The sequence below is a fragment of the Schistocerca nitens genome, chromosome 5 (genome assembly GCF_023898315.1).
Source record: "Schistocerca nitens isolate TAMUIC-IGC-003100 chromosome 5, iqSchNite1.1, whole genome shotgun sequence".
In the NCBI taxonomy this organism is placed as follows: domain Eukaryota; kingdom Metazoa; phylum Arthropoda; class Insecta; order Orthoptera; family Acrididae; genus Schistocerca; species Schistocerca nitens.
In genome coordinates, this window is record NC_064618.1 from 370,558,611 (window position 1) to 370,572,792 (window position 14,182).

The 14,182-nt window shown below is 40.9% G+C and overlaps 2 protein-coding genes across 6 annotated transcripts in view; one reads left to right on the forward strand and one right to left on the reverse strand.

The window, feature by feature from the left end:
- Nucleotides 1-1,274, reverse strand: part of LOC126259622 (putative RNA polymerase II subunit B1 CTD phosphatase RPAP2) — a 39,446-nt gene extending 38,172 nt beyond the window's left edge. For both annotated transcript variants that reach the window (XM_049956541.1, XM_049956540.1), the window contains exons 1-2: nucleotides 1,068-1,274; nucleotides 866-980 (exon numbers count right to left, since the gene is read on the reverse strand). In XM_049956541.1, coding sequence (XP_049812498.1) covers nucleotides 866-980; nucleotides 1,068-1,165 — 213 coding nt within the window. In that variant the 5' untranslated portion in view covers nucleotides 1,166-1,274. The remainder of the gene's footprint in view (nucleotides 1-865; nucleotides 981-1,067) is intronic.
- Nucleotides 1,275-1,459: 185 nt separating this feature from the next.
- LOC126259718 (DNA-directed RNA polymerase III subunit RPC6) overlaps nucleotides 1,460-14,182 on the forward strand; it is a 69,423-nt gene continuing 56,700 nt past the window's right edge. The window contains exons 1-2 of one of the 4 annotated variants that reach the window (XM_049956694.1): nucleotides 1,460-1,681; nucleotides 1,771-1,944. In XM_049956694.1, coding sequence (XP_049812651.1) covers nucleotides 1,853-1,944 — 92 coding nt within the window. In that variant the 5' untranslated portion in view covers nucleotides 1,460-1,681; nucleotides 1,771-1,852. Of the gene's footprint in view, nucleotides 1,945-14,182 lie in introns of all 4 variants that reach the window. The other 3 variants (XM_049956695.1, XM_049956693.1, XM_049956696.1) reach the window with 3 other exon arrangements.

Genomic DNA, 14,182 nt, shown 5'->3' on the forward strand with positions numbered 1-14,182 from the left:
ACCTGGCGATCATCAACTATAATTAGTCATCAATCTGGACGAGGGAGAGAGAGATGTTTTAAACAAAGAATTATATTGCCTCTGGTGGTCATGAAAATGTCAAGAATATGGGAAGATGAACATAGGCCCACTAGCGCTAATCTGAAATCAGTCACACTGGATGTTAAAGAGCACAGTAACATAAAGCATAAATTCCCAGAACAGGATTGATCCATTTTTGTGATGACAATATAATCATAACTTCCTGGCAGATTAAAACAGTGTGCCAGATCAAGACTCGAACTCAGGACCTTTGCCTTTTGCGGGCAAGAGCTCTACAAACTGAGCTACCAAAGCACAACACACCCCATCCTCTCAGCTTCTGCGAAGTTTGAAAGGTATGAGACGAGGTACTGGCAGAAGTAAAGCTGTGAGGTTGGGGCGCGAGTAGTGCTTAGGTAGTTCATTTGGTAGAGCACTTGCCCATGAAAGTCAAATGTCCCAAGTTCGAGTCTCGTTCCAGCACACAGTTTTAATCTGCCAGGAAGTTTAATATTTTCATGTACTACAAAGATAACAAGTGTGCGTGTTGAGGTGTAGGTACCATAGTGCAAGTCAGTTCATGCATGCCGAGACTTATTGAACGAAGTAAAAGCGATATCATGAGCGCAGTGGTTAACACACTCCACTCCACCAAATCAACCATCAATCAATAGCCTCTCACGAAGAGTCAGATTATATGAATGCACTTTAGTGTCATTAATGTACGTTTACGGAAATGTTGACTTCAAAGAGACCATACTCTTGATAGTACAAAGCAGTGTAATCAGAGTAAGAAATTAGAATTTCTACAGAGTAAAACAATTTAAATGACGATAAAACTCACACAGCCGACGAACCATTCTTCATTGATATCTTTCTCCAGTAAACTCTCAACTATTTTTTGGGCTTTTGCATTACATTCTCTCTTTTTCTGCAACGTTGCTTCAAGGACCTCCTTGCTAAACATACAAAATTGCTGAGTGTAAAGCATATTCCATTATATTGAAACATATTGCTAACCATATTCAAGATTTATTTCAAACAACCTCATACTCCTAACATTTCTCGGTAGTCCTGCACGCAATGCTGCTTTACTTTTCCCTTTCCCCGTTGTTCGCGTTATGTTGGTCCCTATACTTCCCATCTTCTCCACTTTAAATATCCCTAACTCTTCCTCCACGGATTACAACAGAACAACACTAGTACACAACTTCTTCCTCTCCGTCACAACATAAATACTGCGAAGTGCATTGTAAAAGACATGACACTCGTTCTCAAACATGTTTCAGTCGGTACCCGTTTAAGTACTCGCTGGGCACAAATCATTAAGTTTGGTTTTCACTTTCCTCGTGCATTCCATTTGTTTATCAAATTTTTTCAGGGATCGATGTATTTATTTATGTTTTTATCTTTTTTTTTACGGCTGTCAAGTGAAATTCCATTATCTTTGGTTGTGATACGGCTGCTTCGTACAACAACGTTGTACTGCACTGCTTCTACTCTTGTAGTAGTATTGTGCTACTGTGCGATGTGTGCGTTACGTGAGAGAGCATGCGAGTGAATTTTCTTGGTATCTGTCAATAATGTGCCAGACATAAATCTGACGTAATTTTCTACTATTGTTTAGTGTTGTTTGTCGAATTCAGACGCGTTGAAGTTGGTGAGTCGGGGTGTAGTGTGTCACGACACGTTTGTTCACGTTGTAATTTTTGTTTGCATCGTAATTGACGGAAGTTTTATGATGTCCAGCTTATCAACCTATCCCTAAATACCAGTTAGAAATGAGCTTTCCATTTAGTGGTATTTATTACTTTGAACTGTTTTCTGAAAGATGGCAGGGAATGAAAACACGACGACTGTGCAGGTGAAGGTGGAGAAACCTGATGAGACTGGTTCCACGTCAACTGCAGAAGTTGAACACAGGTAATACTGATCGACATCATTTTTTTTGTTTTTTTTTAATTATCGGGTTAAAGGAAAACTCAGTATGAGTGAGAGGCGTGCTGGACTTGCCCCCAGTAGAGCCCAACGTGAAAAAAAATTCTTAACAGTCAGAAATAAGCAGATTAATTCTTTATCGGTTACTGTCTCTCGGGGGTCATTGATGACGTACTCAGAATCATTTACCTTTTGCCAGGAAAATGTTGCGTTGCTTTAACATTGATTTTTGTCCTTCGAGTAACGTTTTCCTGAGTACTTGGTTCATGGTAGGACTTCAGATTAACACATCGAGAATATCACTATTAGAATCCCTCCACAAGACATTCTTTTAAGCTTTTATCTACACTCTGCAAACCACCTTGATGTGCATGGCAGGGGTACGCCCCATTGCACCAGTTATAGGGTTTCTTCCTGTTCCATTCACGTATGGAGTGCAGGAAGAATGATTGTTTCAATCCCTTGTACATGCAATAATTATTCTAATCTTATCCATATGATCCCTGTGCGAGCAATATATAGGGGGTTGTTGTATATCCCTATAGTGATCGCCGGTTCTTGAAACTTAGTTAATAGACATTCTTGGGACAGTGTACGTCTATCTCCAAAAGTTTGCAGAATGCTCCCATGAATTAAACAAACCTGCGACCATTCATGCTGCCCCTCTCAGGAAATGTTCAGTATCCCCTGTTAGTACTATCTGGTATGGGTCCCACACACTTGAATAATATTCTAGGTTTGGCCACACAAGTAATATGTAAGCAATCTTCTTTGTAGACTGATTGCACTTCCCCAGTATCCTACCAATAAGCCTAAGTCCACAACCCTCTGTACCCGTGACTGAACCTATGTGATCATTCCATTTCATATTCCTACAATATTACACCTAGGTATTTGTATGAGTTTGTTGATTCCAACTGTGATGCAGTGATATTATAGTCACCGGAATCTACATTTTGTCGTTTTTAGAAGTGCATAATTTTACAACTCTGAACATAAAGAGCAAGTTGCCAATCTCTGCACCATATTGTAATCTTGTCAAGATCTGCCTGAATATACTACTTCATTATAGATAACTGCATCATCTGCATAAAACCTGATTTTACTATTGATATTATCTGCAAGGTCATTAATATGCAACATGAAAAGCAAGGGTCCCAACACACTTTCCTGTGGCGCATCCAAAGTTACTACTGCATATGACAGTGACTCTCAGTCCAAGATAACATGCTGTATTCTCCTTACCAAAAAGCCCTCAACCCACTCAGTTTTTGTTTGAAAGCAGACAATGTTTTTAAGTTATTTATATTGTTTGGGAGAGGGGTTTTGGAGACATGCCCAGGCTTAATGGGGCAGGTTCTGGGTTAGATGGATGTTTAGAAATTGTTGGAGAAGACCAGTTGGGTTGATATTTTTCTTTTTGTAAGGTGTGATTGATTTTGTTTGTTTGCTGACTTTCTGTTTGGGAGTGATACCGAGTAGTTTGGGGTTGTTTTGTGTGTGGGAGAGGGAGATTTTTGTTTTTCTGGTGTGTGTATGTGTGTGTGTTTATGGTATTTTGGTTTCAGTGGTGTTTTGGGAGTTATGTGGGTGTGTGAAGTTTGTGGTTGTGGTTTGGTAGTAGATGTTGACAGCTGTGGTTGTGGTAAAGAGAAATGTCCGATTCCACTTTTTGGAGTTTTAGGTGTTGGTTTTTTAGTATCGAGAACTACAGTTGAGCTATATAGGTCATGAGGAAGGCTGATTCCACTTTTTGGAATTTTAGGTGTTGGTTTTTTAGTATCGAGAACTACGGTTGAGCAGTATAGGTCATGAGGAAGGCTGATTCCACTTTTTGGGGTTGTAGGTGTTGGCTTTTTGCTATTGTGAGCATCGATTGAGCTATATAAGTAGTGTGAATTGTAAGATTCCTCCTAGTTTTGTGAGTGTGGCATTATTTTAGGCATAGTCCATATCAATTCAGGAAGTCTATATGTTAAAATTAAGGACTAAGTAAGGAACACCCTTTTTTTTTGTTTTCTCTGAGATACAGCCCTCCAAAGATGACACTGTGCATACCATTTTTGAAAAAAAATTTAAAATGCTGTATCTCAGGAACAGTTCTAGATTTTTTTTACTAGTACCATGTAATTCTACATTCCTTGAACAGGAGAGCTTCCACTTTTAAGTTAAACAGGTTTTATAAACAACTGAAATTTTTGCCATTCATAAAACCTGTTATTATTTCCACATTATCACGTAACAGACTCATAAAAATAAAAACCTAGCCTTATTTAACATATTTTAAGTTTTGAAAGATGAGTAAGAGACTCATTTTTCAAGCATTTTAAATGGTTCCAAAATGTGTGTTAAAGGCTCAAAGACTTAAAGATTTCAGTTTATACAACTTCTGTGGACTCTGTTTTGGGAAATGCTGAAGCGTCCGATCCCGCCCGTCTGCTTTGACCTATGATGTCACAAATATGGCGGAAACGACCATAAACAGGAAACGTTAGCGACAGCCCCGGACATTTGCACAAGCCCCGCCCATTTACCCCCGCTCCACACGTACCCCCCGCCACACCAACCAAGAGCGCATCAATATGATCTTCAGGACTTGTGCACCGTCCGAGGCTGTCACTAACGTTACATCCATAAACCACGATTCCAATATGGCGCATATAAAGTAGTTACGTACACATTATGAGGACGAAAATACATCTAAAAACAAACACACAAGTTCCACAAAAAGCCTAATGACACTAACGGGACAAGTGCGGGAAATAGGGGGTATTTGGGTGGGGACAAACTAAATATAAACAAATTTAGACACGCACCCCCATACAAAACCACGCAAAATGACAAAAACCGACATCACAAAACTCCCCAAATCCATCGAACACAATATCATCTGGAATCGGACACTTTCCTTGACCTATATAACTCCACAGCAGCTCCCGATCTCATAAATTGGGATCGAACGCTTCCCTTGACCTGTTATCCTTACGACATCTCCACATACAGGCATCCCTGGTCTGAGATGCCGGAACTTTAAGTAAGCCTCAATTCTTCACGACATACTGAACACTTCACAACTTCATCCAAAAATACGAATAGTTGAAGAAATTTTATTAGAGACAACGCATCATAGCTGATAACCGAAAACTGTTGACCCTGTCGGTCATATCCATACCTACCAAAGACATAAAAAAAGCACTTTACCAAAATTCACACACGACGCCACACTCGCAAACTAAACCAAAAACATCACTTAACACACCACCAGAGAGCACCACCGATCGCATCAAAACGACACCTACAAACATGCCACTCTCACAAACTAAATTCTGCACCGTTGTGACGTCACACACCACAACAGCCTTACGTCACGGGTCAAAGCTGACGTGTGGGATCGGACGCTTCTGTCGGCCCCTGTTTTGTACTGAAATTGGCCAGTCAATGAACTAAAAATATGCTACACTTCTTCAGTATCTTATTTTGATATGGAGTGATGCCTTCCTGTTGAACCAATAGCAACTGGAGCACTTACAGTCTTCAAAAGATTGTGAACAGGAAATTGACACTGGTGGCGTTGTTGATGTGCTTCAACTGGAAACCTATATCCAGCAGCTGGTCCATGTGGTAGCATAAAGTTCACTACAGCTTCATTTAACTCATAACTTGTGTCTATAATCTCTGCAACCCACCAGTCAGTCATACACACATGCCACAAGCATCCCCCTTCTCAGGTTGTGAATGTGAATATTATTCTGCTGTTTCTGAGGTGTTAGCCAAACGAACGAAATTTCTTCTTTCTTGCTCTTTGAAGTTCATGCAATATGAGTTCGCCCATCAATTTGAGTCCAAAAATGGGTCCTCTGGATTCCTTTCACAGGCGTAGTTTGTTTGGACCATTCTTCATTTTTTCTGCTCACGAAATTCTTCAATTCCCTCTTTGAACAAAAGAATGAGGGCTGTGCATGTGTAAGATCCCACAACTCTCATAAAATCCTCCGCCTTCTGATTTGCAGCTGTATTTGGTCGGGAAAGATTATGCTTTGTAGCATGGTGCTTCAGCAGGCCTCCTACACCATCACAAGGCCTCTTCCCGTGGCCAGTAGCACTGTATATCCAGTTAGGTGGTGCAAGCGCCTTAATTCAAACAGCTGGTAATGATTTTGAAAATGATTAGGAGCACCTTCAGAAATAATTATGATCATCTCTGTCCCTGTTTGCAGTTGAAGAATTCTGTGCATTGCTAGCAAAGCATGTGCTGAGTCATGTCCTGTGTCATCACTTATAACTGCAACACTTGTGGTCTTGTTTTGAAAATATGTCACTCCTGCAAAAATTGAAACCTGGTCATTACTCCAATGATACCTTTGTACTTCTTGTGGGAGAATTACAGACCAGTTCTCAGCAAAATCACAGTGAAGCACTAAGTGTAGTTCTTCAGCCTGTACACACCCTTTCACTTCTTCAATGTGTTGTTGTTGCAATTTCTTCAGATGCTGGTGTGTTACTGCTTTCACTGACCATTTACCAAGTTCATCAATGAAACTGTCAAAGGCAACAGTTTTCTTAATTAGTTTATGTGCCTTCCATATAATTTCTGCAGAGTTACCTGCTACGTCTTCCAGGCCATGTGTCTGTAAAGACAGTCCTCCCTTTCCAGGGTAGTCACCATGTCCTTGAAACAAGTAAGTCTCTCGCTTAACGTCACAGACTAATAATGACTTCACATGCCCAACCAAGGTGTTATATGTCACGCGCTCCAGTAAGTTCTTCAAAGTTACCACACAGAGTTAAAAATTCGCGCGATACACACATGAACAGACATCTCTACATCTGCATCTACGTGATTACTCTGCTATTCACAATAAAGTGTCTGGCAGATGGTTCAGTGAACCACCTCCATGCTGTCTCTCTACTGTTCCACTCTCGAACGGCACGTGGGAAAAACAAGCACTTACATTTTTCTGTGCAAGCCCTGATTTCTCATATTTTATTGTGATGATTATTTCTCCCTATGTAGGTGAGTGACAACAGAATGTTTTCACAGTCGGAGGAGAAAACTGGTGATTGAAATTTCATGAGAAGATCCCGTCGCAACGAAAAATGCCTTTTTTAAATGATTGCCACTCCAATTCACATATCATGTCTGTGACACTATCTCCCCTGTTTCGCGATAATACAAAACGAACTGCCCTTCTTTGTGCTTTTTCAATGTCATCCGTCAGTGCCACCTGATGCAGATCCCACACTGCACAGCAATACTCCAGAATAGGGCGGACAAGTGTAGTGTAAGCAGTCTCTTTGGTAGACCTGTGGCACCTTCTAAGTGTTCTGCCAATGAATCACAGTCTTTGGTTTGCTCTACCCACATTATTATTTATGTGATTGTTCCAATTTAGGTTCTTTGTAATTGTAATCCCTAAGTATTTAGTTGAATTTACAGCCCTCAGATTTGTGTGAGTTATTGCATAATTGAAATTTAGCTGATTTCTTTTAGTGCTCATGTGAATAACTTCACACTTTTCTTTATTCAGGGTCAATTACCACTTTTTGCACCATGCAGATATCTTAGCTAAATCATTTTGCAAGTTGTTTTGATCGTCTGATGACTTTACAAGACGGTAAATGACATCGTCATCTGCAAACAATCCAATACGGCTACTCAGATTGTCAGCTATGTCGTTAATATAGCTCAGGAACAATAGAGGGCCTATAACACCTCCTTAGGGAACACCGGATATTACTTCTGTTTTACTCTATGACTTTCCATCTATTACTACGAACTGTGACCTTTCTGACAGGAAACCACAAATCCAGTCGCACAACTGAGGCGATACTCCGTAGGCACGCAGTTTGGTTAGAAGACGCTTGTGAGGAACGGTGTCGAAAGCCTTCTGGAAACCTAAAAATATGGAATCAATTTGACATCCCCTGTCAATAGCACTTATTACTTCATGAGTATAAAGAGCTAGTTGTATTTCACAAGAATGATATTTTCTGAATCCGTGCTGACTACATGTCAATAAATCATTTTCTTCAAAGTACTTCATAATGTTTGAATACATTATATGTTCTAAAACCCTACTGCAAATCTACGTTAGTGATATAGGCCTGTAATTCAGCGGATTACTCCTACTTCCCTTTTTGGGTATTGGTGTGACTGGAGCAATTTTCCAGTCTTTAGGTACGGATCTTTCTGTGAGCGAGTGGTTGTATATAATTGCTAAATATGAAGCTATTTTATCAGCATACTCGGAGAGGAACTTGACTGGTATACAATCTGGAGCGGAGGCCTTGCCATTATTAAGTAATTTAAGCTGCCTTGTTACACCGAGGATATTCACTTCTATGTTTCTCATCTTGGCAGTTGTTCTTGACTGGAATTCAGGAATATTTACTTCGTCGTCTTTGGTGAAAGAGTTTCGGAAAACCGTGTTTAGTAACTCTGCTTCAGTGGCACTGTCATCAGTGACTTCACCATTGTTATTGCGAAGTGAAGGTATTGATTGTATCTTGCCACTGGTGTGCTTTATGTATGACCAGAATCTCTTTGGGTTTTCTGCCAGATTTCGAGATAAATTTCGTTGTGGAAATTACTAAATGCATCATGCATTGACTTACGCGCTATATTTCGAACTTCTGTAAAACTTTGCCAGTCTTGGAGATTTTGCGTTCTTTTAAATTTGGCTTGCTTTTTTCGTTGCTTCTGCAACAACAATCAGACCCGTTTTGTGTGCCATGGGGGATCAGTACCGTGACTTATTAATTTATGTGGTATATATCTTTCAATTGCTGTTGATACTATCTCTTTGAAAACATTCCAGAACTTTTCTACACCTACATGATCATATCGGAAGGCATGAAGACTGTCTCTTAAAAAGGCGTTAATAGCATTTTTATCAGCTTTTTTAAATAGATATATTTTCAGCCTAGCAGCAAATTCCGTGTGGTCGCTTATCCCTGTATTTGTCACAACACTCACTATTTGTCCAGGAATATTTGTTGCTAAAAGGTCAAGTATGCTTTCGCAACCATTTACGCTTCGAGTGGGCTCGTGAACTAATTGTTCAAAATAATTTTCTGAGAAAGCATTCAGTACAATTTCGGATGATGTTTTATGCCTGCCGCCGGCTTTAAACGTATAATTTTTCCAGCATATCGAGGGTAGATTGAAGTCACCACCGACTATAATTGTATGAGCGGGGTACTTGTTTGAAGTGAGACTCAAGTTTTCTTTAAACTGTTCAGCAGCTATGTCTTCTGAGTCGGGGGGGGGTTGGTAAAATGATCCAGTTAATAGTTTAGTCCGATTGTCAGGTATAACCTCTACCCTACTATTTCACATGAACTATCTACTTCAGTTTCGCTATAAGGCAAACTACCTCTGACAGCAATAAATACTGGCCATCAACTGTATTTAATCTATCCTTTCGGAACACTGTTAGATTGTTTGAAAAAATTTCGGCTGAACTTATTTCCGGCTTTAGCCAGCTCTCTGTACCTACAACTACGGTATTTGAGCTTCAGTGCTTTCTATTAAGGGCTTGGAGCTCTGGTTCTTTCCCAACACAGCTACAACAATTTACAACTACAGTACCAATCGTTTCTACAACTACCTTACTGTGTTTTATCTGCCCACTTTTAGACGGACGTCCCTTTTGTGGTTCCCTGAGACCCTCTAACCTAAAAAACTGCCCAGTCCCTTCCACACAGCCCCCGCTACCCATGCAGCCGCCTCCTGTGTGTAGTGGACTCCTGACCTATTAAGCGGAACCCGGAAACCCACCACCCAATGGCACAAGTCAAGGAATCTGCAGCCTACACGGTCACAGAACTGCCTGAGCCTCTGATTCAGACCCTCCACTCGGCTCTGCACCAAAGGACCACAGTCGGTTTTATTGACGATGCTGCAGATGGTTAGCTCCGCCTTAATCTCGGAAACAAGACTGGCAGTCTTTACCATTTCCGCTAGGCACCCGAGACCAGATGGAATCTGCTCCGATACAAAGCGACACATGTCATTGGTACCAACATGAGCCACTACCTGCAGTTGGCTGCACCCTGTACTCTTCATGGCATCCGGAAGCACCCTTTCCACATCCAGAATGACTCCCTCCAGAATGCACACGGAGTGCACACTGGCTTCCTTCCCCTCCTTGGTAGTAATGTTCCTGAGGGACCCCATTATGTGCCTAACGTTGGAGCTCCCAACTACCAGCAAACCCACCTTCTGTGAATGCCCAGACCTTGAGGGCCGGGAAGCTTCCTCTGGAACAGGCTGGACGACTGCATCCAGCTCAGAGACATCGTCAGCCACAGATAATGCCCGAAACCTGTTCGCCAAATGAACCGGGGAGGCCCTACGATCGGCCTCTCGGAAAGTTTTTCGCTGCCTGCTGGACTTATGAATGATCTCCCAATCGACCACGGGTGAGTGGTCAATCTCAGTGCGGACACGTGGGACGTGCTCAACGTCCCTCGCATCCCCGCATCCGATCCCCCACAGTGACACCCCTTGGCAGCAGCCTCAAGCTGTGTGACGGAAGACAACGCAGTCTGAAGCTGTGATCGAAGGGTCGCCTGCTCAGCTCGCATCTGTACACAACAGTCACAGTTCCTATCCATTACTTCAGTTGCTCCTGTTTTAAGCTCATAAAAATATGCAACAAACGAACGGAGTACTCGCCTTCAGGAACTTGTGGTGTGCTCTCGCTGACAGTCTAACTGACACTCTAGGTTTGTGTGGAACTACCCACTTAGGCCGTAGCTCATAAAATTTTGATCTTCCAGTATGTGAAGCTGTATAGTTGCTCTTATAAATTTCAAAAGTTTCTTTAATACTGCAAGTCATGTACCTCTTAACTTTTACAACTTTTTGACCTTCGTCTGTTACTGTTATAGTGTCTTTTTTGTTGGCACTCTGGCGAGAACAGTCCCATTTATCTTCCAGAAAAAATGACTGCACAGTTTGAACTTGAGCTGCTTCTACAAGATGACCATAGTAGAGATCTGGTCCTCCAGAGACTCCTTTTACAGACCTCACATTTCTTGATTTGTCTACCATATACTTTGATACTGATGGAACATGGTTCAAAATTGTTTTCTTTGAAAATTTCTCTGGGACAATAGTTAAAACCTGCACCTTCTCACTGTAGGATGCACAATATTCAACAGGAATTGATATTTGTGAAAAATTCCTGGCAAGAGGTGCAAGAGTACATTGGTTCATTTTCTTCTGAGGATGGAATTTCTACTTTGAAGAGTGTGGTTAGTTGTGCTTTAGTGTATGCACTTTCTTGATGCATAAAGCTTATGACTCGACTTCATTGTCCACTGTTTCTTAATAGGACTAACACCGACCTCTGTAGTTGACTGATTTATGGTATTTACTTCTTCGTCTATTAATGCAAAATCTTCATCATCTGCTCCATGGGAGGCTTCACCTTGTTGCTGTTATCCTGTCAAAACATTTAGAACACAAAAAGTTGTCACTGGAAACACCTTCCCTTTGTTCCCTTTGAAAGAGTCTTCAAATGAGAACACTTATTCCTAACCTGAACAAAGTTGGCTTTTTTTTCCTTTTTTCCCCCCTTATATATTACTCTTTTATGGATATGCACACTTCACTCTCCTGTGGCCCCACTCAGAAGACATTTCAAACAGTCCTTTTCACAAAACACAGTGCTACTGTGTCAACTGGCAAATTCCTCACGAAAACACAGAACTCACTGGATGGCCTCAGATTTCTTAGAAGCCTCTTCAGTAAACAAATTAGCACTGAGCAATACAGAAACCTGCAATGAACAAACACGACAAAGAAACTGACAAGAAACTACAATAAAGTGTAAAAAATATCTGTGAAAAGAAATAACTGCAACAAAGAAAGTGATAAGAAATAACTCCAACAAAGACAATAGAAATAAACATCACTAACAAAGAAATTAGTAAGAAACAACTTCAGTGAAGACATACTTTGCCCTTGAAAGTTAAAAAAACCTGTCCAACTTGGAAGTGGAAGCTCTCCTTTACAGAGAATATAGTACTACTTGGGTACTGATCAACAGAAAAAAATCTAACATTTCTGGATTGGCATTTTTGAAAAAAAGAAAAAGTTTTTTCTATAAATTATTTAAAAAAATTAAAAGGCAACAGTAAAAGAACTTTGACAGATGTGTGCAAATGGAGGATACCATTGTAATCATACAGCAACTGTTTTTCAAATAAAAAAACTCTTATCAAAATTTCTAGAACTGTTTCAGAGATACAGCATTTAAAATTTTTTTCCGAAATTCGCATCTTCAAAATGGTGTTCACAATGTCATCTTTGGATGCCTGTATCTCAGGGCAGGAAGTTTTTTGGAGAAAACAGAAACATATGTGTTTCTTACTTACTCCTGAATTTTAACATATACTAAATTCAATAACATCAGAGACTACGAAAGTAACCCCCCCCCCCCCCCCCCCGCCTGAAGTGATATGGATTAATATTAGGATGGTGCATGGTGATTTTTATTGTTACATGCTTAGCTTGTCCCTGCCCTAGACCCCATATTTCCAGCGGTTGTCGTGATAGTTTCATTTTATTGCTGGAGTGAGACATTCTTGTGTCACTTTTATTTTTGTTTGTATTTGTTGGCATGTGTATGCAGTAACATCAGCACCATTTTGTACATGCTGGAAGGAGGCATTTCCACCATATTGATGACATTATGGGTGGAATTTGGCACTTCCCTAATGCCAGTATGTGGCCATTTCAGGATCTTTGCCACTTAAGTCTATTTGTACACATGGTAGTTATACTTGAACCAGTGCTGTAATTATGCATATTTTTGTCCAGCAGAGCTGTGCAGTTGATTTTAAGCATTATTATTTTAATTTCCTCATGTGTGTACAGTGCAGGCACAGTCAGTATTTGCAGTTCTTTGAATTAAGTCCTGCTGTGCACTGCCTTAGTGCTAGGTTTCCAATGCACCTAATCGCTTTTTTATTTTGGAAAGGAAAGTTGCTACTCACCATATAGTGGAGATGCTGAGTCACAGACAGACACAACAAATAGACTGTCACAAATAAAGATTTTGGCCATAAAGACCTTCGTCAACCCCCCCCTCCCCCCCCCCCCCCCACACACACACAACTGCAGTCTCCGGAAACTGGAACCACACTGTGAGCAACAGCAGTGCCAGTGCATGATGGGAGTGGCTTGCAGTGTACTGCACCAGAAGCCATTTCACAAACTCGGCCTACTGTAACAATAGACAATTTGGCCTCCACAGCTGTAGCCACAAGACCTTCACAAAACTGGTGATAATGGTTTTCAAAACTCACGATCAACTGTATGTGACATTTTTGTCATGAGAAATACATGTGTGCTTATTTTTGATCATATCTATATATCTATGAGTCTCCCATGTCATGAACCAGCAGGATATCCAGTTTCTACTCAAATCCTTAGGCCTATCCCAGAACCTCTCCTCGGAGTCCATATGTCTGCTCACCCCTACCGCTCCCCACACCCTACTTTCTACATGCTTTCTAAATTCCATAAACCTAAGCACCCACATTGCAGCACAACAGTGCTCGACCCTACATTGCAAAAGAGGTCGAAACATATTTGGAAACGTTAAAATGGGAAGTCCTACCCCACCCGCCGTATTCTCCAGGCATTGCTACTTCTGAGTATCAGCTGTTTAGATCAGTGGAGCATGGCCTGGCTGACCAACACTTCCGATCTCCTGAAGAAGTCACAAATTGGATCGATTCGTGGATCGCTTCAAAAGATGAACAGTGTTTTTGGCACGGGATTCGTACACTGCCCGAAAGATGGTAGAAAGTAGTGGCCAGCGATGGAAAATACTTTGAATAATACATGTGTAACCAATTTGTTTCATTAATGCCTCAAATGTTGGGGAAAAAATAGTGGAAGCAAAGTTGTACACCTTGTAATTTACCTGACAGTGTCTGGTCCGTTATGTACATTATATAATTCATTGTTGAGGCTACGCACACCGTTTTCTTCCACTGGCTCAAGAATTTTTCTCAAGATCTTTCTTTCAGATATGTCCAGTTGCTTTATCTTCTATGTTAGATAAATAACTTGATTTTCACTATATCAGTGTGTGCACATGTGCTCCCCTTCCCCTCACACGTACGGAGACACACACACACACACACACACACACACACACACACACACACCTATGTAATGACACTTGCAATCTGTTCTTACATT